The sequence below is a fragment of the Telmatherina bonti genome, assembly GCF_933228915.1.
Source record: "Telmatherina bonti genome assembly, chromosome: 16".
Lineage (NCBI taxonomy): Eukaryota > Metazoa > Chordata > Actinopteri > Atheriniformes > Telmatherinidae > Telmatherina > Telmatherina bonti.
The window spans coordinates 32,674,572-32,700,642 of NC_136614.1; the positions used below are offsets into that span (position 1 = coordinate 32,674,572).

A 26,071-nucleotide genomic window follows, 5' to 3' on the forward strand; every position below is an offset into this window, starting at 1 on the left:
GCATGTTGCTGCAGAGGACTAAAACCTGCAGGATGCTGGTCCAAGAGGTCTGGAGTTGGTGATCCCTGTCATACAGTAACACTAAAACACTGGAGAACTGAGCTCCAACCCTGGTCCTCAAGACCCCCTATCTGGCAGATCTTTGATGTTTTCCCGCTCCAACACACCTGATTGAAATGAAAGAGATCTCTGACAAGCTTTGTATGGATCTGACGTGTTTCAGCAGGGAAACATAGGTCTGCAGGAATGTCAGACTCAAGCACTGCTGGGTAAAAACATGTTGCTGACATCGTTCTTCTGCTATTAAGTTGTTTGTATGTCAGCAGGAAAATTTCCAGATGAAATCAAGGCTGTTGAGCGCACAAATTTCATATTCCGACCGGGAAACAACATGCGCATTAATGAGGAGGAGGAGGAACTTCAATTAGGGGGAGGGGCTTTACAAGGAGGAGGGGCTTTACGAGGAGGAGGGGCTTCACGAGGAGGAGGGGCTTTAATGTGGAGAAGAGACTTCAACAAAGGGAAGGGACTTTACTGAGGAGGTGGTACTTCAAATGGGAGGAGGGACTTTAACTCGTAGGAAGGACTTTAATGAGAAGAAGGGACTTAAACGAGGAGGGATTTTAACAATGAGGAGGAACTTTAATGAGTTATTCTAAAAGAAATGAATGATTTTATTTGCAGTTGGAGTTCTAAGAAAAAGCAAAACATTTGTCAGTGCAAAACGTGACTGCTTTGCACAGACATACAGCAGAACTTCGGTACTTTGTCGCTCCATTAGGTGAGTTTTCAGGTGATACTGAACAACTTTCCAATCCACTTTATTTATAATGCAGATTTTATAAATGTAAACAGTTTCCAAAGTGCTGCACAGAATAAAACAAAAACAATGTTACAATACTAAAATATCAGTAAATACAAAGTAATAAACTTAAAATCAATCCCAATAAACAGGACAAAAACCAATAAATGATTTAATAAAAATGAAATAAAATAACTAAATAAATAGATAAAAGTACACAGAGGACCACACAACTCACGCGGCGTTAAAAGCCAGAGAATAAAAGTGAGTCTTAAGACGAGTCTTTGGAGGCTTTCATGAATGCACAAATAATTTAATATCCTCGATCCGCAGCAGATGCTGCTGTGCCCCTCCCCCACCCAAAATACTTGAAATGACACTATAACTTTAGGTTTGCTCTTTTCTGGCCAGGGATAATTAATATTTCTTCTTTTAATTAAGTAACTATGCACAAAAGGCCCAGTAAAGACCCACATCTTTAAAAGATTGTTTTTCTTCATTTAAGTGGTTAAAATGTTTAAAAGATGCTTTGATAAAATAAAATGTTCTTGCAGGCGTTGGAAAACATGTGTGTTCCACACAAAACATCAAAGAAACCTCTAATGTTCCGTCTGAGTGAATTTTTCCTGCACTGTGATGAACCTCTGACATGAGAAGCTAATGGACGCGAGATAATTAGCATTAGCCAGGTCAGGTGGATGCAACAGCCAGGATCAGCTGCTCTCGGCTTGCAAGTGACCCAGGAAAGCTGCTGGCTTTGAGATTTGTAAGCCTCAATTGCATTTCTAATTTTGCAGAACAAAGTAGAAAGTACAATATTGTGATCTCAGGAAGACAAAGGTCTTATCTGGGGATTATTTGGTGAATGTGAATATTTTAAGGAGAACAATTACTGTAAAACAGAAAAAAAGAACCAAACAGGGACGTTCAGGAAAATGCAGAAGTTAACATAGTTGGTTCTTACTGGCTTTCAGATGGGGCCAGACTGAGCTACAGGTCCAAAATCCCAACCAGAAGGCCCATCTGGGTTCTATAAGGGTTCAGTTTGGCTATGTGGGGACTTGTTTGAGCTGAGCAAATTGTACAAATCCCATGTGGTTTCAGTTAATGTAGCCCATGTGGGTCGTATGGGCCCCATACGGCATGAGGTGGACATGGGGAGCCCATGTGGGCTGGTTTAAATGGACCCCAAAAAGCTACATGTTGAATTTTAACTGCGCAAAAACAATTAAATGAGCAAAACCCGAATAGAATAAAATGAGTATAATAAAAAAAAAAAAAAAAAAAAAAAATTGGACAAGTGGATCTGAGAAGCAGCTCCGTGTTGGGTGGGGAGGGGGGGTCCGGGGATCCTGCAGACAGGAAGTGGTCCTAGCTGGGCGGGCTTTATTCTGAAAGCTGTGACCGGATGTGTGTGAGCATTTCTCCTCCAGCTGTGGAGCTGTGTGCGCGCACCACCAGCAGAGCGCGCGTCTCCACGGACCAGAGAAGTTGCAGCTGGCGCTCCGTGGGAAGCTTTCCGTGCTGTCTGCTGCACCTGAACGCACCGTGTCCTCCTGGTTAACAGCCTGGATGTGGGAATTAAACTCATCTCGGAATGGCTGATCAGAAGGTGAGAGGAGCAACTTCTGCACGTTTTATTCTGTCTTTGCGGAACTCGGGTTTTTAGAATGAAACCATCTGTTCAGTTCATTTATATATTTCTTTATGTTTGCAAGCTGTTTGTTTACAATGGCTAGAAGATACAGTGGTGATATTCCACCCAGATGTCAGAAAGATTTCCAAGCAGCAACAGTAAGAATTAGATTTCCAGTCTGGAAAGAAAAATGTCCACAGAGTGCAGATTTTCTACTAATTTCAGTCGTGATATCCATTTGTTAGGTAAATGATGAGCTGCTGAGATGAATAATTCCTGACATTACTGTCTGGTTTGATCTCCTCAGCCTCTCCTTCCACGCGCAGAAACCAGATGTTGACAACCAGAAGCTGCTGGTTAGTTTAGGAAACCATCTCCTTTTACATGACTGTAACTTTTCTTGCCATTTCTGAAGCTCAGCATTAAAACAACTGAGTTTTTAACACCAGTCAGTTTTTCAGTTTTTATTTTCTGACCCCAACGCCATGTTTCTGGTCAGCTATTTGGGACCCCAGAGATGCTTCTTGGGACCCCAGAGATGCTTAGTATTGTATAAACAGGCTGTTACACAACTCCAGCAGTTGTCTTTCGGGATTTGGAAGAGGTGGTGCTCATCTGGTGTTCTGTAACTGGTCTCTGAGCAAACAGAAGCACTTTTCAAAGCCATGTTTGCAAGCGATGTGTCGCTTCCACGTGAGAAACCTGTGATATGATTTGGTTTTAAGACTGTAACAAGAGATTGCAGTAATCTCTTTAAAATGTTTCTACTTTGATTTAATCCTTTTCTAATGCAGAAAGCTTTGGTGCAGAAATATTCTGCTTGCATGTGCTAAAACATGGTTACATGCAGGAACAACTCTTCTCTTATACTTGCATCCTGATCTACTCAGAGGAAATGAGAAGATCTTAAGGATGCATTAATGCAGCAGCTTTTATTTGGAAATCAACGTGTGTCCTCAGAGAAAAGACTTGAGCGACTTCATCACAGTTACTGCAACAGAAAAGAAGGAAATTTGCATTAAAGCTTCTTTTGTATTCTGTTTTCCTTGGAAAAAACACATAATCCTGCAAATAAAAAGAATTATTTGACTGTGAGCAGGACATCAGAACCACAGGTAGGGTCCCTAAATGTATTATACTGACTTTAAGTAGAAGCCGGTCCTTCCTGCTGTGGAAGGACCGGCTTGATTTAGTCCCCTCACGTCCCTCTCGAGGATGATTTCCTGTTTGACTGTGACCTTCAGAAGTTGGCGCGCTCAAGATGTTATGCTTCTTAGTGTGAGAAAATCTTCACAGAAGCAGAAAACATGTTGGTCGCATGTAAATCAGTGTGTGGGTGCTAATCTCACTGAGTCTGTGTGATCTGGAAGGCTTGGCTCCAAGTAGATGTGGATTCACTTTTATTTCACATTTTTTAAATATTTGTTGAAAATAAACTCAAACATTTGGGCAGATATGGGATTATTTTAGATATAAAGACAAAACTTGGCTTTAAGTGGAGAAAAAAAAAAAGACTGAAATGCCCGAGATTTGCCTGTCGAAGCAAATATAATGTGGATTCAACATATTTACAGAATTTTCTAGCAGCCTTTGGGCAGCTGGAAGGAGGCATGGCGTTGGTTGGTAGTTAGTCGATGGTTATTACAGCCTTATAAGAAGCGTAGAACATCAACTGGTTTATCGTTTTAACTTAGATCTGTAAAGACTGTCAAACACCAAGATATGACACGAGTCAGCAGATAAATGTTACAACTTATGTCAGTCTGTCAGGAGCTTATTGTTGGTTAAACATCAGAGGTCTTTAGGGGTTGAAAATTGAATTGAAAAATCGAAAATCTGGATTTTGTTGCTTCACAATTTTAAAATAGATTTTTTCTTTCAAACAAACAAAAATAATCCATTTAAAATTGTTGTCAATTTTATTTGTTTTTATTGATCTTTTTACTTGTCTTCTTGGGCGTTATAGCAGCAGAATGATGGTCTGGCTGCTGGGTTTGTCAGGGTGGCGATGTGGACCCAAATGCAGAGATGAGCAGCAGGGACGCAGATTCAAGTTAGATTTATTCTAACCAAAGGAACGCAGCGGACTAAAAATGATCCAGCAAAAACCGAAGAGAAACAGAGGGCATAAATACACTGAACACAACAAGACACAGGTGAAACACATCAACAGGAAATCAATAAAACTAAACTAGAACCAGGAGAACTAAACAGGAAAAACTGCAAAATAAAACAGGAAACCTGAAACTAAAGCACGAAGAGTCCAAACCCTGACAGGGTTGTTTCGTCCTCATTGAAATCAAGTAAAATGATGAGCAAAAAATTAAGTTTTATACATTTATTTGGGTTTTATTCTACAAAAATCATCAATATCAAAAAATTGGGAGAATGGCAATTTAAACGGAATCGGCACCTAAAATAATAGGAATCGGGACAAAAGAGTATCGTCACACCTCCAGTGATCTTGGTTGTGCACGTGCTTCCAGCTGTGGTGTTTTAGGTCTCCTGCATCGGCAGTCTAGCATCTCTTCTTCTACTGTTTTGTCTTTAACTCATCCCTCTCCTGCTACGATGTGATTTCCCCCCCAGCTTTAACGTTCTCGCCTCCATCATCAGTTTATTCTGATCCAAGCAGTGGAGTGGAGCTCAGACCCGTAGAGAGGAACGGTTCCTTCAGATGTCTGCAAGCAGCGTTGTGAGGCTGCATTTCTGCACTTCCAGCAACGTGTCGTTCTGCATCAGAACAACCTGCAGAGACGAGGCTCGCTGGGCTGACCGGTTAACATCAGTTCGTGTCGCTGACGAACGTCACCTTTGCTTTGTCCGACGTGCTAAATCATGTTCGCATTTCCTGGTTGTTCCCTGCTTGTCTCTACCGATCAGTGTGCTGATTCCCAGCGGCTGGTGTGTGACGCGGTGCTACAATGTAAAATGATGATGCAAAGTGACGCGGCGCCCCAGAAAACAGTTGTTAATTGCAGTTTTTCAGCCTTGGGATGCTGCTGGGCGACAGCTTCAGGAACGTACATGAGAAATGTCAGCGTGTCGTAAAAATGAGTCTGAAAGACGGATTTCTGAGGTCAGAAAGTCACACGCTCCTACTTTAGAATAGTTAACTTTTTTCATTTAGAAACTGGCTTGTGGAAGTAAAAGTTGTTGGAAAGCTCTGCTTTACATCAAGTCTGGAGCAGAGTCACAGTTACGGATAAAATATACCGAAAACACACCGAAAACACACCAAAACACACCTAAAACACACCGAAAACACACCAAAACACACCTAAAACACACCGAAAACACACCAAAACACACCTAAAACACACCGAAAACACACCAAAACTCACCTGAAACACACCGAAAACACACCAAAACACACCTAAAACACACCGAAAACACACCAAAACTCACCTAAAACACACCGAAAACACACCGAAAACACACCAAAACACACCTAAAACACACCAAAAACACACCGAAAACACACCGAAAACACACCAAAACACACCTAAAACACACCAAAACACACCTAAAACACACCGAAAACACACCAAAAACACACCAAAAACACACCGAAAACACACCGAAAACACACCTAAAACACACCTAAAACACACCAAAACACACCAAAAAAACACCTAAAACACACCGAAAACACACCGAAAACACACCAAAAACACACCGAAAACACACCTAAAACACACCGAAAACACACCAAAACACACCGAAAACACGCCGAAAACACACCTAAAACACACCAAAACACACCTAAAACACACCGAAAACACACCAAAAACACACCGAAAACACACCTAAAACACACCGAAAACACACCTAAAACACACCGAAAACACAGCGAAAACACACCAAAAACACACCGAAAACACACCTAAAACACACCGAAAACACACCGAAAACACACCTAAAACACACCGAAAACACACCGAAAACACACCTAAAACACACCAAAAAAACACCTAAAACACACCTAAAACACACCGAAAACACACCGAAAACACACCAAAAACACACCGAAAACACACCTAAAACACACCGAAAACACACCAAAACACACCGAAAACACACCGAAAACACACCAAAACACACCGAAAACACACCGAAAACACACCTAAAACACACCGAAAACACACCTAAAACACACCGAAAACACACCAAAACACACCTAAAACACACCAAAAACACACCTAAAACACACCGAAAACACACCTAAAACACACCGAAAACACACAGACGTGTTGCGATTCCAACACACGCAGCTTCATCAAGTCTTTCAGCACTCTGAAAATAACCTTCATGACTGAAAATTGTGTCTGAAAAAAGTCTTTCTTAAAACTAAATCAGCTTAGCGAGCATCATCCGGATCCTGCCGCCACATGGCGTCGTGGTAAACGGCGTGGAGGACGAGTCTGAGGCCTGATTATGGGCTTAATGTACTTAGATGCTGTGTGAGAAATAATCCCAGGACTTGGGTGTTAAGCGTGTTAGTTGGACATCTGGCTAACAGTCTTTTTCTTACATACAAACACATAAACTGGGGAGTGGGTGGGAGTGGACGGATCAGTGCATCCCTCTGTGTTTAGCTTTCTGAGTCAGATACCAGGAGGTTTGAGGGGCTGGGAGGTAAAACGTCGTGTGAAAGGTTTGAAGTGCTGCTGCTGTTGCATCGCCTCTCCGTCACAACAAGCTGTTTCCATTAATGACTGCAAAGAAAGGTTTTAATGACACATTATGTAACTTTCTGACCTTAAAACTCTGCTTTCCGGATTTGTTCGATGACACAGTGACATCTATCATGTGGATTTCTGGAGACGCTGCTGCCCAGCGGCGTCCCGACGCTGAGAAACCGACACGATACAATGTTTACATTCAGGACGCCACGTTTGGCTTCACGGTAAAATAAAGAACTGGCTGTTTTTAACACGCAACGTCGCTGATTCAGCAAAGAAAGCAAGAAGATTAAAAGAGAAAAGGAGACAAAACAAGAGTGATCGTAAGATCGTCTTTTACTGGAGGCTGGAAAATGATCAGAAACTTCATCAATTAGCAGCATAAAGTGGTTTTTGGTGAATTCTCTTCACAGCTGTGATAAGACACCTACATGACCTTTTTACCTGCTGAGATAATGACAAATGCAGATTCTTTTCATTTTTTTATTTACAAATGACAATGCACATTAATGGTCATAAAAACATCCCTGCATATTAAGGACGTTTAAATAAGTAAACAATAATAATGACAGAAACAAAGATCATCCACACAATCCAACACTTATTGTTTCTGGTACATATATTGAATGTGTTACAGTCTCTAATATCAGCTGATCCAAAGTTCAGTCCCTTTAACTGTTGACTGAATGCATGTAGTAGTGGTGGGAAGTTCAGCTCGTTTCACAGATCCGACTCTTTTGACTCGATTCCCAGAGAAGAGTCAGCTCCTCCTTAACGGCTGTTATGCTTAGTTTTTAATCTAATTTACCAATAATGATTGACTGGTTTAGTGGTAGGTCTTTTTCCTTCTTTTTATCGTAGGAGTCTTGTTTTTGTGGATTTTTGTATTTGAAAATATAGTTATGTTTAATATTTTAATCAAACAAAAAACTGAACACAAAATTACAGCGAGCAAATAAAGTCAGTAAAAGCCTGAGTCTGAACATGATGACACTAAACTACTTAATATCTCCTGACACAGTTGCAGATGCAGAGATTTTATTTGCCATTTGTACACGTCTGTACACTGGAAATTTTTAAGATAAAAAGGACAGTAAAGCAGTAATAAGAACAGTGAATAATACAGAAAATATATATAAATATATGCATGCCTATAAAAAAACACCACCAACTCTCTCAGCTTGAGCATATTTATCATTCCTGTTCTGATTGTTCATATGCAGAGTTGGAGGGATGTAAATCTGACTTCCAGCTCTGCCTGTGTGCCTGATCTGTACCATTACACTTCCTCTAACAGACTCTTCCTTCTTTACAAAGTGGTATGATCTGGGCTCCTCCTTCTATGTAACTGACCTAATGATCCAATCAAAATAAAAAACCTCCCCTTAGAAAGATTTAACTCTCTTGGACAGGAATCAGTTCTTCTCTTTGACAACAAAGAGTCGGTTGTTAGAGCCAGTTTGTTCACAAACAGCACCCTGCCAGCACCTATCATGTCCCTCTGGTAGAGGCTCTGCTAAAGCTTGTCCCGTCCTCCACCAGGAGCCAGAGCTTTTTTCTTTGCGGACGTGTTTGAAGACAGTTCTCGACACATTAGGCTGGCAGAACTTTTTTCTTGCTCCGGGAAGTAGAGTGTGATTGGTCGGACGTTTGAGGTGGGCGTGGTTAACATGGAAAAGCAGGAAGCGGAAAAATGTCGCTGCTATGTTTTTGCTGTTGCAGGTAAAACGGATTGTTTTGATGAAACAGCTGATCGAGGCATTGGCATTAAAACACATGGATCCAGCCGTGTGCACGACCCGCCCTGCCGCGTGCACGACCCGCCCTGCCGCGTGCACGACCCGCCCTGTCACTGAAGAAGTTGCTGGTTAAATATAAAACTAGAAACTCGGAGAGTGGAAACCTCCGCCAAGCACGATGTTAAAGAATCCTTTTAAAACATTCCTGGATCCAAACGGTGATCCGGATCACCACCAGGATTTAATCGGTTCTTCATTTTCACATTTCCAACAACTCCTGAACATTTCTTGAATGTAACTTTTTGAGTTATCTAGAACACAAACAGTAAAAGCAGAACCTCCGTGGCGGAGGTAACAAGCGGTTCATGGCACATAAAAGCAGACATCCCCCCCCCCTGCTGTGACCTCCTCCCTGCTGCTACTCTTGGAGGATGAATGGACCAGACGGAAAATCATTTTTATCTTGTTCCTGCAGCCTCGATGTGGACGATGTCACAAGCTTTACTTTATCTCCTACACTGGGTTTGAACTTGATGAATACATGCAGAGATGGTGGACGGAGTCTGCAGAGTCGTATGAGGCCAGATCAGTCTCAGTACTCAGAAACGCACTTTTTGTTTCATAAATGAACATGTTCTAATTCACAAATATCATTTTGATGTACACTTTTATTATAAATGTAGAAATGCACACAGTCTGTTTCATAAATATAACGAGGAGTCTGAAAACCCACCAAACAGATTTCTCTGCAGAATGTTGACGAATGAGAAGCAGGTTGTAAATGCTCGTTCAGCTATTCGTATTATCTGTGAATATATTTTACAAGTTTACCTCAATATTATGTTTGTGAAATAGATTATGTGCATTTCGACATTTATAATAAAAGTGTGCATCAGAATAATATATTTGTGAAACAGAAAGTGTGAGACTGATCTGGCCTCATGCCAGAAATGATGGAAGGAAAACAGTTTTCTAGCAAATACTTTTACATCTCCTTCACCTGTAAACTATTTGGCAGCTTATTTCCTCTCTCATTAACGCTGAGATCATGGTTTCTGCTATGTTAAAAAAAACACAGAATGTCTTGAAAATAACCAGAAGTGACATCACCACATGTATATACTCGATAATAGACATCTACAAATATCAGATTGCAACAGTGGACGAGTCTGATCAGATTATTACAGTAATCTGATTTCTCTCAGACTGTGGTTGTGTCTTTTAAACGGGTTCAGTGTATAAAAATACACATTTGATATCTTTAATATTTAAGAAATGGTACATAAATGGGCCTTTCTGTAAATGAATTGACATTGAATGAAACAGGATTTATTGTAAACTGAACTGAATCCGGCTGCTGGGAATCAACAGGAATGGATTCAGTAGATTAGTGCGGATAAAACATGTCCAAACATTTATAAAAACCTGAGTTGGAGTTTTCAGAAATGCTCCAGACGAGTCAGAAAACGTTTTACTGTTCAGAAGCAGAAACTGTGTGCAGCTGGTGTGATGGGGAACAGAAACAGAGATGGGGGCATGGCTTTTCTTTGCTTTTCCCAAGAAGGACACAACAGAACTGAGTTTTTCATGAGAAAATGACACAGGCTGTCTGTAAATCCAGCAAAGAAAGAAAGAAATCTGTCACTCCACCTACACATGCGGACCCTGGATGGCAGATAGCTTCTATTGTTGCAGCCATTACTAATGCAGCGCGATCCGCGGGCAGAAGAATTCCATCATGGTGGAGTACAGGGTCATAAATTGAGTTAGTGTGCTTTTGACACTTGAGCTTTGTGTGTGAAGGGAAACAGATTAGCAGGCTGAGATAAAACACAAGCTTGGATACAAAAAAATAAAATTCATTTTAACTGCAAAGGATAAACAATGAAGCAGCTACTGAAGGTCAGTTGAGGCTCATTTGCCAGCTTGTTGCCGTGGACGATGCAGCTGAAATTTTCTGCAGGACAAAACTCTAAAGTGGTTTTCAGTTTCATTTGAAATGATTTGTGGTCACAGAGGTTGTCCAAGACAGATGGAGAAAAACGCGTGGATGTGGTGGAGAGAAGCCTCTCCTCACCGCTATGATAGATCGCCATGGAGACTCTCCTCTCTGCTACCGTCTGGCAGCTGCTACAAGAGTTTGTCTGCGTGCACCTGGAGCCTCAGAGCCTTTCCGACTTCCAGTTCATCCTCCTAAACTCACAGATGTCTGAAGCCAATAAAAACATGGAAGTTGTTGGTGTAAAATGATTACAACAGTTTTTTTCGGGCCTCTTTCGCCAAGATGTTCTTACAAATCTTTATAAGTTGTTCTTGAAGAGTTTTTCCAATGAAAAAAAATCACAAAGATTGTTGCACATGTTTATAAAAAGCTAAATGGTTCACATCCATCCTCCCTGGTGACCGGCAGCCTCTCCGTAGGTTGAAGGGAGATTCCGGCTCTGCTTAAAGTCAGATCGTGTGCAGGCGGACAGTAGTGAGACGGATGAGGAAAAATAAACAGAATGGATGAAAACAAAGTTGAGCACTGCAACCTGTTTGTGTCATGACTCACAGGACCAGTGGGCTGATACACATGAAAACCAGTTTATTACAGTGAATGAAGCAAAGGTCAGAGTCCAACCAAAGCAGACAGCAGTGGTTTGAATGCCGTAGAGTCGTATTTAACAACCTGACCTGGAGTGGCTGCTGCTACTAGCGAGTGTGATGAGGTGATGACAGACAGCTGCAGGCAGAGATGGAGAAGAAGCTGAGCAGGAACAAGACACTCCAGGTCGGCACGGCATCGCAGTATGTACCCATTTTTAAGGCTTTGTCAGAGGTGGGAAACTCCGGTCTTTAATGGTCGTGCAGGCAGAGGTTCTCCTGCTGCAAGCTGACTCAGACTCGGACCTAATTGGCAGACTCGTGCTGCACATGAAACTCTGCACAGTTAGTTAGCCATTCTTTTGAGGGAGATGTGTTGCAGCAGGGAAACTTCTACCACCTGCAGGACTTGAGGACCGCAGTTACCAGCCTCTGCTTTATGGATATGAGGCCAGTTAATTACTGCAAACAGCAGCCTGCAGTTTGGTCTCATCAGAGCATCCTTGTAGCATAAGGGGTAAAAGGTGCACCACAGAATACAGTTTCTCCTCATGTTGAAGCTTCTGCAGTTTCAGAGCAGAATGCTTCCTGCTGTGGCATGGTTGTAAGTCGCAGTGTGCCGCCGGAGGCCAGGTGAGCCTCAGGGTCGGTTGGTGGGTGACATGTAGAGAGTGATGTGCCTGTTTTCACTTGAATGAATTAAATAAATGAAAACTTGTTGAATTTTCCTCTGTGGGAAATTAAGTCAAACTGTAGGATCTTACAATTTATTTAAAATAACAAATTAATTGACAAAAATTATTATATAAGTATGACTTAAATATTGCATTTTCATCCTAAAAGTCCTTGAGCTCACCAGTATTTATATTGTCAACAGCTGCTCAGGTGTGCTCAGGTATGGCAGTGTGCAACTGTGTGGGGTAAAGTGTGATGGATAGATCCCCTTAGCAGTATGCAGGTTGAGTCCTGGAGCAAAACAGTTCTGCATTTTTCCATGTGTCCTTGTTTAAAATGAATGAGTCCCTGAACAGAGCTTGATGAGATGTTTGTTTGAATCAGGTATGTTGAAACAGAGAAAGTACCGACAGAAGAGTAACTTGCTAGCATTGACCTTGCCCACCCCTCCTTCAGGTAATCAATCTAGTTTTCCAGGCATTTATGTCCCATCAAGGAGGTTTACGATCCACTTGCAAAATGCAGAGTTCATTTAGACACTTAAACACTGCGTGTCCTTTTAGAGTTTATGTGTTTCAGAGTGCGCTAGCTACTTAGGTTACGTAGGCTAATTAGGCTAATTGGGCTACGTAGCTTACTTAGGCTACATAGGTTACTTAGGCTACTTGGGCTATGTAGGATACTTAGGCTATATAGACTACTTAGGCTACTTAGGCTACGTCAGCTAATTAGGCTACTTGGTGTTAATTTGGCTACATAGGCTATTTAGGCTCTGTAAGCTACATAAACTACTTAGGACGAAGGCTATTTAGGCTACTTGGGCTACTTCAGCTATGTAGGCTATATAGGCCATGTAGGCTATGTAGACTACTGAGGCTACTTAGGCTATGTAGGTTAATTAGGCTAATTGGGCTATGTTGGCTACTTAGGCCATTTTGGCTACGTAGGCTACTTAGGCTCTGTAGGCTACATAAACTACTTAGGCTATGAAGGCTAGGAAGGCTACTTGGGCTACGTAGGCTACATAGGCTCTGTAGGCTATGTAGACTACTGAGGCTACTTAGGCTATGTAGGTTAATTAGGCTAATTGGGCTATGTTGGCTACTTAGGTTCTGTAGGCTACATAAATTACTTGGGCTACGTCAGCTACTTGGGCTATACATTTGTGAAATGAGACAACCTATGTAGCCACACTAAACCTAAATGAAGCTGGAAATATTACTTTTAAGTTTTTTTCACTTGTTCCTTGAAACAGAAAACATTTCTTTCTCAAAATTTTCTAACAACTTTTTAATTTCATGAATATGAAATATTACATGATTCCAGTGTCATTGGTGTATTTGGCTTTGCCACATTTCTGCTAAAGTGAGGTAAATAGAAGAAAATATAGCTGCTCCTCTGCGTTCAACCATGTTGTGTGACGTGAATTCTGGGAAAAGGAGGGCGGAAGGGTCCACCACAAGCAGTCTCCGCTCCTTGCCAAATGAACCGCAGGTTCTTCAGGTGGATTCAGAGGCACCTTGCAAATTGGAACAGTGCTTGTTGTACCACTATGGTATATGTAGCTGATGGTACAGCACCCTGAATTCCTTAAACCTTAAACGGAAACACAGCTCACTTGGTAAATCCACAATGAGGGATCAATGATAACACCGTTATTACATTTTCCGAAGAAAAAAAAAAGGTAGTTATCACTAATATGTTGACAGGAGACCACAAAATGATGATGGAGCCCCTTTCTATCAGACTTTCAACCAATCAGAGAGCTTCACAGTAATGTCAAATAAGAAGCAGCCAATGATCAACAAGTGAACAGAAAGTTCTGTGTCTGAAAGGAAAAAAATATATAAATAAATAATAACAAATAAATAAATGAAATGGAAAAAGCTGAAGAAAAACATATATATCTGAAATAGTTTCTGTATGATGTTTTTTTCCCCTGAAAGCCAAGACTTCAGAGAATGAAATGCAGATAAGAAATTGCTGCTCATTGTTTATTACAAACTTCTGTTGGGAATAAATTCAGTTTAGCTGACTTGATTGGGCTTTATAGTGCTTTATCTAATAATACTTTAATCATTTCAGCCAAATAATGATAAAGGCTGTTAAGAAAAATACCTGTTTGTATGCATTTTTACTGAAATGAAAAACAGGCAGAGCAAAAATAACCAATAAACATGTCTTGCCATTTTAAACAGCACAAGACAAAATAAATACCGACTGTTGGAACATATCAGCAGTCTGACTTTCGTAAAAGTCTTCCCAAGTTTTCAAATGTAAGACACGCCAAATCTTTGTAAAAAAAAAAGAAGAGGAAATTAGTTTGTAAGGATGGTTGGTGAAGGAGGTCGACTGTTTGGTGTGAAGCTCAAGCCGAGCAAGACGTGACGTGAAAAATGATGAGGAAGGTTCAGCGTCTCCACACCGTTGGGGGTCTTTGAAGAGCTGGTTTTTCATCAGGCACCATATTGGCAAACTGGAGGAGGTCTAAGAAAGATAATCTCCTTTTATTGAACTTTGCTTCAAAGCTTCGTTACTGTTAACTTGCATGATAACTGAACAGATTTCATTTGATTTCATTTATGTGTGAAATCTTAGATTTAGGGAGATGTATGCAGGTGGTGACGGAGTTAGTGGACCTGAGTATGTTGTCTAAACAGCTGATGATGAGTAGCTTTTACTGCTATCAGACACACAAACTAAATGACTTGAATGAATGATATGCTTCTCTTGTGATGTCCGAGCTTAGTTCTGGATGCAGAGGATTTCACAAAATCTACGAAACACTTTTATCAAATAGCCTTCAACTCCATCCAGAGGGATGATGGGGAGTTCAGCGTTATATCTTCAGCAAAGGAAGGATTTAATAAGTACAACCGCTTTGAATCCGTGCTGTTAATCAGTGATGAAGCCGCAGTCTTCAGTAAGTCAGCCGGGATTTCGTTACATACTGTAACCAGGACTGTCAGACTCTTCTGGTCTGCTCACTTTTAAAGACTGAAAATTTAGCAAAGTCAAATCAGAAACTGTCTGAAAGTTGGATTCGAACACTTTCACATTGGTGAAAACTTTGGCCACATTATACAACACTGACATGTTTAAACCACAGACTATATATAAAAGATGGGCGGAGCCTCCGTGACGTCTCCTGTAGGTTTCTAAAGAGCTGAATTGAAGCTAATTGGGTGGTTCTTGGGAGCGTCACGCGTGTTGTCTCTCCGGGAAAATACAAAAATGCGGGCAAAGACGTGGAGCTGAGAGGGGGGTTGTGAGCGTCATGGTGGATGATTGACATCTATCAAATTCTGAGCTGCCTGTAGCTAAGAGCTGACCGAGCTAACCAGAGCTATCATGAGCTAACCAGCTAACAGAGGTAAACGGGCTAAAGACAAGTTAACCGGCTAAAAACCGTTGTTCTACATTCCTTCTTCTTGAAGTGGGACATCGTGTACCTGTCAGTCAAAAGGACACACCCATAAATATGCCAAATTTTGAGATGAAATTACTTTTAAATGGGGGAGTTATAAAAAAATTCACTCCCCCCCCCCCACAGTTTTCATGAAGCTAAACCTGACCTATTAAACCAAAAATTGATTTTTGTACCATGTTTATTTCTGTTGTGAAGTTGTTCTTTTTAACATGGGAGTCTATGGGGATTTGTTCTGTTTTGAATGAAGTGGGAACTGCAGTTTTTTGCACTTCTACATTTGCTTCACTTTTAAGTTGCCGCTTGGTTTAAATTTTCACTTTTAGTCTTATTTACCCTCTTATTTTCAAAAAGTTACGAATATAAATTTTGTCAAATTTCCAGGCTGTTTTTGATTTTCATCTCTGACTATCAGCAAAAGCCTGATTGGTATCATGCAGCTCAGTTAATTAAAAATCTATGTAATTGCTATATAACAACCACAAAATCACAGATATTTTGACATGAAATGGGACATGCACAGCTATTCTAATGTTGGACTGCGTTCCAACCAGAGGAAAGGCAGTTGTGGTTCAGGCTATGCAACAGTGATTCTCAACCCAACATAACACGTTGGTGTTACCAATAGAAGCATTAAATGTAAATAATCCATTTTTATATTTTTCTAGTGAATTGGCCATCCATTTAATATTAGATTATTTAGATTTTGCACAGTAGAGACCAGGCATACACTGGTAATGTCAGCTGCTGCGACAGTTTATGCCATTTTTTTAACCTCTCATAGATCTTCGTATCTATGTGGTAAATGGGCTGTACTTATACATCACTTTTCTAGTCCTCTTGACCACTCGAAGCGCTTTAACGCTACATGTCACACACTTTCATACAGCACTTCTACATTTTATATGCTAGGTGCTCTGCTCAGTCACACATTCATACCTCGATAGGCACATGGGGAGGCAACGTGGGGTTCAGTGTTTGCTTAAGGACACTTTGGCTTGTTGTCAGGGGAAGCTTGGAATCAAACCACCTACTTTCCGGTTGGAAGACAACTTAATGCTCTTCCTCCTGTGCTCCAGCCATCCCAGTTCCCAGCTCTACAGTGAATTCAATCTTGAACTGGTTTCCAGTCAAGTTAGAAAAGCAAGCCCTCCCAACAAACAGCTTCTTCTGATTGGACAGAACTGCATGTAAATTCACTCCTCAACCCTTTTCAATTGTAATGATTTAACAATGTGGGAAAATCCTCATTTACCCCTTTAAAACACACGTTAACCCGTTTACTGATCCTGAGACAGGCAGTAGTATCATCAAAACATGTTCTTGTCTGAAGTGGACTGGCTTTTAGTTTGCAACAAGTGTTTTAAGGCCAGTAAACCTATAATTTGATTTGCTTCCTGGTTGCCAAAAGTTCCACCGTGTGGAACAGAGCTGAAACTCCTTTCTTTCCGTCTCCAGTCATTCAGCAGACATTTTCCTTGCTTTGTAAAACAGTGCACCCTGAATGAGACCTAGATTATTGACTCTACAATGTGTGCCATGTTTCCTGCATTTGGGATTATTTTGAGCTCTTATTGAGACGGATGAACTGACAGCATTTGGGAATAAACAGCATTTAATACGATCAATAATATGATTCATCGACACAATTGGTAATACAAATGTAGCTGTCTGGAAACAACTGCTGGACATTTTGCTGCACAATCAATTTACTTGTTTGAGGCCGTCAGATTATTGATTTGTTGTCATCTGGATTATGCAGTGTTGATGTCAACCTGCAGCAGCCACAATGAAGACCTGCAGGACTTAAAAGTCACATTGCTGACTTCAGTAGCATTGCAGTTCAGCTACAGTCACTCTTAAATCAGCATCTTATTCAAACCTGTTTGTTGATCAGGAAGGAAGGGCTCACTCCATCTGCATCCTCTGGCTGTAGCTGTTTAGACTACACACACGTTTACTCGGGTCTGTTCAGGCCTTGCACAGCTAGCTAATGGCCTAAAAATACCGGCATCTTAGTTCAGTTCTTGTGTCAGACAGACAATGCAGCTCATGATTTAACATCAAGACCCACAGAGAAAGAAGTGTGACTTTCAGTGGGTGAAAGAACCACAAGGGAGGTGGAGGTCAGTGTGTTGCAGGAGAGTGGAGTGCATGTGACTAACACAAGAGCCATAAGATCTCCTTTTGGTTCAGAGCAGTAAATGTTATGTCAGCCTGTAACTCTGTCTTTAAGCATTAATTACACACTGCCAATGGGCACGGTCGGGCTAAGCAGTATATAGTCATTCAAAAAGGATTACACCAAGAGCTCCAATGAATTTAATAAAGACCAGTCGGGTCTATGTGGTGCATGAGTCTCCCAAGTCAACGATAATAAGTCCACCAACCTGAGGCTTGTGTAGCTGCCATGCTGGGTTAGTGTAGGATGGAGAGAATAAGGCTTATGCTTGGTTTAGAAAAGAGAATTTCATGGGTTCAGTGATCTACTGCAAGATCTCTATTGAATTGATTCAATTTAGATAAATAAATAAATAAATAAATAAATCTTGGAGGAGTATAGCCACAGAATAACATTTGATCCGTCCAAACAAGATTGAAAACATTGTAAAATATTAGTAAAAATAAAAAAAGATTCTAAGTTGAAGATTGGAGAGAGCTTTGGTCCCACGTACTCTGTGCATATTGTTCAGTTAATGTCAGTGTGGATGTGTGTGAACATCAAGCCCCTAAGGCGGCACTGCGTTGGACACCATCATGCCTTCGTGATCAACATGCTACATTGATTCAGGAATGTCCTGGAAAACCAGTTTACCCCCAAAAAGGGATGCACCAATATACTTTTTGGGAGTACTGATCCGATACCGATATCTTAAATTTGAATATCTGCCGATACCAAATCTGTTAATGTGAACGTTATTGCGACAATGGTTATTATTGTTGTTATAACTGTGTAAGATTTCATTAGGTGCCAACTAGAGGAAAGTCAGTTGTGGTTCAGGCTATGCAAAAGTGATTCTCAACCCAACATAACACGTTGGTGTTCCCAATAAAAGCATTAAATGTAAATAATCCATTTTTATATTTTTCTGGCGATATGGCCATCCATTTAATATTAGATTATTTAGATTTTGCACAGTAGAGGCCATCCATCCTTTCTGAAGCCAATATGAATATAATAACATTACAGATCTAACAATTTCAATGAGTTTTATTTGGATTTGGCACATTTGACCTAAATACAACTATAAATGTGTGGTTTTGAAACAAAGATCTCGCTTTTAGTGTAACAAAAAATGTCACATTTTTACATTCGAGACATTTATTTCTTTTAAAACACGTCTGAAGTGTGTCATCAAACACATCTGCGCTGGCTTGACTAGTGTGGTATCAGTACTTTTATTAATACCAAGTACCAGTACACACACTTGGTATTGAGCCGATACCGATATTGGCATCCCAACCCCCAAACAATCCACCATTGTGATCAGACCTGTAACCAGAAAGCGGAAGCTATCGATAAACTGCTGCTGATTTTCTGGGGGAAGCTAATCCAAGACAGACAGACAGACAAAGGACATGTTCATTGGTCAGATGAGTCCACCTTTCAGCTGATTGTTGGTTTTTCATGCCAGTTATGAAACGGTCTGTTAAAAGGCAAAAGACACAACAGCATAGTTTGTAACGGTGTGTGTGTTTGGGGGGGGTGCATGGCTTAGAGGAGACATCTACAATCGCCATCTTTTCCTCGACGCAGACCTCCCTACATGATTTCCAGCTGTGTAACTTGTTAAACACCGTCTGATGTGACCCAAAGCGACTAAAGCTTTATACCACCTGCTGCACATTGTCAGGCAACGTTTATTAGCCGCAGACAGAATGGGTCCAAAGGAGATTTAGACAATGCTGAAAAGTGTTTCAGATAAGGATCACTCATCTCTTCCAGCCACAGTTTGCACTCTTGTGTTGCATGAATGTTTATGGTAAGAGTTCTGTGCTCCGTTAGGACATTTAGAGCTACATAAGACAAATATCTCAGGAACCACACAATGAAACGTAATGGAGGAAATTCCTATCTCACGCAAACTCTTTGGTTGATCCACGGTGAGTCAGCGACGATTCCAGCCTTTCAGAAGGTTTTCAAACCAGCTATTTAAAACTTTGCACATGAGTTCCACTGTGATACCTTCATGATTCTTTACATTTTGTGATTAAAAACGTGTGAATTATATTACAGGACCTCCGTATTGAAGCTCGATGTAAAAGGTGATGACTTCCTGTCGGTCTCTAATAAGATGCTCAGATTTCTTATTCCTTTGTTTTTATGACGGTGGCATCCAATCCCAGCAGCCAAAGCTCAGCGCGAGGTGAAATAGTTATCATCCAGTCTCGAAAACAAAGAATAAAAGTAAAAAAAGTCATCTAAAAAACAAGCAGGTCCAACAGTGGGACAACTGGAGGTGTGTGATGTAGTCTTCGTCTTGTTCCAGACACAAACTGTGGAACAAGAGACGGAGGAGGTGACGGGAAACAATGAGAAGAGAAAAAATGTAAGAATGCACATCGTTTTGGTTGTTTTCAAGGTAGAATGCTGGATCTTTTTCTCCTGATAGCCAAGGCCTGAGAGAAACATATATATGAAAATGGAAAATCTTCGACATTGTTGATCTGTGTCTTTTTTAAATTCCGACATTCAGTTTTCATTTTGTTTTTATATTCATATGAGTATTGATCCATTCATACGGCATCATTTCAGCATCCATATGATCGGCCAGCTTGTCCTGAAATAAAAGATGTTCTTTACTTGACTGCATGAAAGGGCTGAGATTATACCTTAACAGACAGAGAGGTCAGGCGGATGAATATAGCTATAAATGGCTGTTGGGTTTCCTGCCTCATGCTGCTTTGCTTAAACTTAATCCCCCTTGTGGAAGAAAGATGCTGCATGCTGCAGGTGTTGTTGGCAGTAGCTCTATCCTGATTATCTCGGCTCAGCAGTTGTACTCTACGTCTTCTCACACATGTTCCATTTCATGATTTGATGGCGCAACAGTCAGTAAAAATGATTTGTATTGACAACATTGAATGAAAACGATTCCATCTGGAAATTTCTGACACTCCCTCTTATGATCACATCTGTTTCTGAACATGTTGGAGATGAGAAATAGATGCAGAATGAGTGAAGATTGGGTTCATTTCTCATTTCATTTGTGTTCAAACACGGATTTTATGGCTGAATATCCCCCCCACCATCACACCAGCAGCAGCCTGAAGCGTTGGACGGATCCATGTTGTCATGATGTTTCCAGCAGATTCTGATCCTACCATGTGAATGTGGAGCTGAACTGGAGACTCATCAGACCAGCAACGTTTCTCCATCTTCTATTGTCCAGTTCTGGTGAGTCTGTGTGAATTGTAGCCTCAGTTTCCTGTTCTTACTGACAGGAGGGAACCCGCTGTGGTCTTCTGCTGCTGGAGACCATCTGCTTCCAGGCTGGACGTGTTGCGTGTTCGGAGATGATGTTCTGCAGATGTTGGTTGGAACCAGTGCTAACTGGACTTCCTGTTGCCTTTCTATCATCTCCAACCAGTCTGTCTAGTCTCCTCTGACATCAACCAGACCTTCTGGCCCAGACGACTGCTGCTCGCTGGATGTTTTCTCTTCTCCAGAAACCCTGGAGACGGTTGTGTGTAAAAAATCCCAGTAAACACTCCAACAGACCAACAACCAGACATGTTCAAAGTCCCTTAAATCTCCACTCCACCTCAGTCTGATGCTCAGTTTGAGCTTCAGCAGGTCGTCGCCATTGTGTCTACATGACCAGCGTTGCTGCCATGTGATTGGCTGATTTGTGGTGACCAGCAGTTGAACATGTGCACCTCATGAAGAAGCTGGTGTCTGCACAACACTGTCAGAAAGGAGAGCATGCAGATGTGAAGTAGAAGCTGCCTGTCTACATCAGGCCTCTTCAGCTGTTGATTTAACTTTGTCTCATAACTCGATTCGGTTTCAGGGAGTTGTTTCAGCCTTGTTCTTCCTCCTCACAGGACCTCCCCCGCTGACGGCAGTGATGGAGAACACGACTTGGCCCCATCCTTCGTACGTCCCCCATTATCTCCTTCGCGGTGACCCGTTTGCTTCAAGACTCTCTCCAGAGGCGGACATCGTCGCAGCTTTTTACATCTGCATCATAGGTCAGTGGTGTGTTCTGGCTGCTAAACACACTCTTTATGCACGACACAGGAAGAAGTGTTTCAGGTTTAGGTTTACCTTGGCTGACTCTGAAGGAAGGAATAACGGGAAATTCCACGACACCTTGAAACACACGACTCGTTGTTGTACGTGTGATGAAAAATAACGTGCACTGCAGCAGATAACGTTCTTGGCAGCCACAGCTGTCTTACATCATGTTCGGAATAACATGTTGAATAATGTCTGTTTTGATCTGAAGTCCAAAAGGTTGCAGCGCTGAGCTACATGTAAATAAAAAAAATGCTGAATCGGAGACATTTTACCACGTGGACCTGATGGCAGCAGCACATCTGTAAAAAGTAGTTCCAGGATGATGATTAGCATCGTTAGCATCTCCTCTGTAAACATCTGGGAAGCGAGGAGAGCAGCTGCTGGAGTTTCAGGTGAGGAATCTTGTCCCATTCTGCTCTGAAGCAGGATTCTAGCTGCTCTACAGTCCTGGATCTTCATTTGAGCATTTTTAGCTTTCATGACGCTCCAGATGTTTTCTGGCTTCACAGACAGGGACTTCTGGAAGTCTTCCTGATCCCAAGCAGCATTGACTCATGTCTGGTTTTAATGCAGTGCTACCTTAAAGGTCCTGAGATCAGCAGCATCAAGGTCTGACCTCCACGTTGTCACAAGCACACAGGGATTCCTCCCAATTCTCTGAATCTGTAGATAATATTATAAACTTCTTTATTTTATGTTAAGGAACATTTTTCTGAAACCGTTCCACAGTTTTTTTTTTTTTTTTTTTGGTTCCAGTTTGTCTCAGATTGGTGAATCTCCATCCGTCCTTCCATCTGAGAGACTCTGCCTCTCTGAAATGCTCCTTTTATGACCTGTTGCCACTTTGCCTTGTAAGTTGTCAAAAGCTGAGTCTGCAGCTCACTCCCCAGCCAGTGTTCCCAGTGTTGTGGAGCAACGAGTCACAAAGTACAGTAGCAATATTCCTTTTTTAGGTAATGAAGTAAAGTACTACATTCCACTAGTACTGCAGTAACTAAACTACTGAACTAGACTGAAGGAAACTCTTAGCGGCGCTACCTAAGCCATGTTTTCCTGATCTGTTTAAGTGCTGCGTGAAATTTACCTCAGCACGTTGCCATAGAGATCGGTTTGAGTGACGATGTGAAGGGGGTGGCGACATTCTCCTTCCTTTTAGTTTACTGTATGACCTGCATTCAGTTGCAGGCGACAGCCGTCCTTCTACTACAGCCACGACGGCGAGCGACCTGTTTATCACCGAAGCATGACCTCATCACAGCTGTTGTTTGTGGATTCGACCACAAAGCTTGTTACTTTGTTCAGTGGCATTGTTCTTTCATACAGTGTTACATGTCATTTCATACACATTTATACAGTAAACACAACACAGACAGGCTGGTCATGACGCTTCGCCATCTAGATACACGGTATATTAGGAGTAAAGTCATAAGTAGTGAAGTTACTTTTTAAATCCAGTTACTAACAAAGTAATCTAATAATTATTTCAATGAGTAACAAGTAATTAGTAAGTACTTACCCCAACACAGGTGTTGCCACAAATGCAAGACTTGAAGGCTTTGTCATCAGCGTCGTGGTCAAGCTGGTCACCTGGTCCTGCTGAGACATGAGCAAATGTAAGAAACCAGACCAGACAGGAGCTACAGGAAGAGAATCTGGCACTGAAGGAGGAACAGCTGTCATCGTCATACTGAGGGAGATAAAAACAAAACAGGAACAAATATGGCAATCAGTAATCTGGTAAATCTGGTGAGAAACAATAACAGGAAGGAGAATGTCGGGGGAAGAACGTTCGTTCCAGTTGTTTGCAGCTCTGTGAGCACGTTCCAATCAGAAGAAAGAAGCTTCAGTCTCTTCATAAAATACACTCTAAGTCATCACAAACATTATTAGAAATAAACACAGTACAAAGGACTATACAGCATCCATTTCCTTAACCACAGAGTTAACCTGGTCCAGTTCAGGCTCCAAGGAAGCTGGAGTCCATCCCAGCAGTCATAGGGGGGGGGGGGGGGGGGGGGGGGAGGCAGGTACACCTGGACAGGTTCCCAGTCCGTCACAGAGACACACCCATTCACGCAGTGGGAGGAAAAACCAACCAGCAACCTTCGTGCTGTGAGGCCACAGTGCTAACCTCGACGCCACCGTGTTGTTGTCATTGATAATAATACTCAGAATAATGTATTTTAATGTCACTGTGTGTGTATGTGTGTGTGTCTGATTATGATTGTATTGATGAGATTGATTGGAGGAGGTTGACTTTATTTTTAGAAAGTCTAACAAAGATTGACATTCTGATACATTTGACAATATTTTTATTGATGCAAGGAGGTCCTGCCTCAAGTGGAGGAGTTTAAATATCTCGGGGTCTTGTTCACGAGTGAGGGAAGGATGGAGCGTGAGATCGACAGACGGATCGGTGCGGCGTCTGCAGTAATGCGGACTCTGTGCCGGTCTGTCGTGGTGAAGAAGGAGCTGAGCCAGAAGGCGAAGCTCTCCATTTACCAGTCGATCTACGTTCCTACCCTCACCTATGGTCATGAGCTGTGGGTCGTGACCGAAAGAAGGAGATCTCGTATACAGGCAGCTGAAATGGGTTTCCTCCGCAGGGTGGCCGGGCTCACCCTTAGAGATAGGGTGAGGAGCTCGGTCATCCGGGAGGAGATCAGAGTAGAGCTGCTGCTCCTCCGTATCGAGAGGAACCAGTTGAGGTGGCTCGGGCATCTGGTCAGGATGCCTCCTGGACCTCCCTGGTGAGGTGTTCCAGGCATGTCCCTCTGGGAGGAGACCCCGGGGAAGACCCAGGACACGCTGGAGGGATTATATCTCTCAGCTGGCCTGGGAACGCCTCAGGATCTCCCCGCAGAGTTGGAAAATGTGGCTGGGGAGAGGGAAGTCTGGGCTTCCCTGCTTAGGCTGCTGCCCCCGCGACCCGACCCCGGATAAGCGGCAGAAGATGAAGATGAAGATGAAGCAAGCTGATCCTGTTACGACAGAAAAACAGTCGTTGTCTCAAGCTGACGGAAAATGAACTTACCTGAAGATTCATTCATTCTTTTTCCTTTCAGTCTGATGAAGGGTTGCGGGGAAGCTGGAGCCTATCCCAGCAGTCTTTGGGCGAAAGGCAGGGTACACCTGGACAGCTCACCAGTCCATCACAGGGCGAACTTACCTGCAGATAGTGATTTAAAAAAAGGTAGAAAAGGCCACTTTCAGCTTCCGTACATCACTAATCTTCCTGTACGTAATTCTTCCACTGTTGGGACTCTGCTACCTGCTAACGGCTCTGTCAGGAGACACAATAAATCTACCGTGTATTTAAAGGCTTGGTAAGGATTGGGAAAAAGACATTTTGGCAAATATAATGGAATCAAAAATGTATTTTATTTTCTAAGAAACAAAATGATTTATAAAAAAAAATAGATGTATCACAAAACATGTAAGGATTAAACAACTCGGATCCGTGCATTCGACGGTTATGATGCACAAAGCGCAGCGGAGATCAAAAGGCATTAATCCGCTTATCCAATGGTCCCACACAGTTGAAATTTTCTAACAAACGTGTATTTCTTTCTTACAACACTTGCTAAATATGCTAAAGTGTAGGAACATTTTATCTTAGCCTCGATGTACGTTTTATGCTGTCAAGCTACATCGCGTTTCTCCCATTCACCTGTTAAAAACCAGCTGATCTGAATCAGTTGATCAACTCAGAATAAAATATTATAAGTATCACTGACTATTGTATAAATTTACTTAATACACAGACAAATATGAATTCTAGACATATAAAACCCCAAAATGTGTCGTATGTGTGTAAAATGCAGGATTAAGGCAGGAGGCAGAGGAATTGAATATGAACTGAGGAACATTAGGGAGAAGTACAACCAAGCTGGCAAAAGGGAACTGAAACCAAGTAGTTTATTTACAGAGAAACAGAAGGAAACTCAGGTGGATTAAATCCAGGTGAACTAACGGACGGCAAAACAGGAAACAAGACACAAAGGAACTTAAAAGAGAAAAACTACAAAATAAAACAGAAAATCAGACAACACAAACTCCACAACATGGCAAAATGTAAATAAAGCAGAATGTAAGGATAGACATCCATTTCTAACAAGAAAAGAGAAGGTTTTAACATTTTGGAACTTTTATAACTTTACTTACATACATCTTAAGAGCCTCTGACAGAAAACTGCATCCCGATAATAAAATGAGATTATGTCTGCAACCACAATCTGAAAACTTCTAGAGTCATACTAAAGGTGTTTCATGTGAGA

At 41.6% G+C, this 26,071-nt stretch overlaps 1 protein-coding gene across 1 annotated transcript in view; it reads left to right on the forward strand.

Moving 5' to 3' along the window:
- Nucleotides 1-2,313: 2,313 nt before the first annotated feature.
- opn5 (opsin 5) overlaps nt 2,314-26,071 on the forward strand; it is a gene marked incomplete at its 3' end in the record, with an annotated part of 77,727 nt that continues 53,969 nt past the window's right edge. Inside the window, exons 1-2 of the mRNA XM_079254986.1 lie at nt 2,314-2,414; nt 21,599-21,745. Of these exons, the coding sequence (XP_079111112.1) occupies nt 21,622-21,745 (124 nt within the window). The 5' untranslated portion in view covers nt 2,314-2,414; nt 21,599-21,621. The remainder of the gene's footprint in view (nt 2,415-21,598; nt 21,746-26,071) is intronic.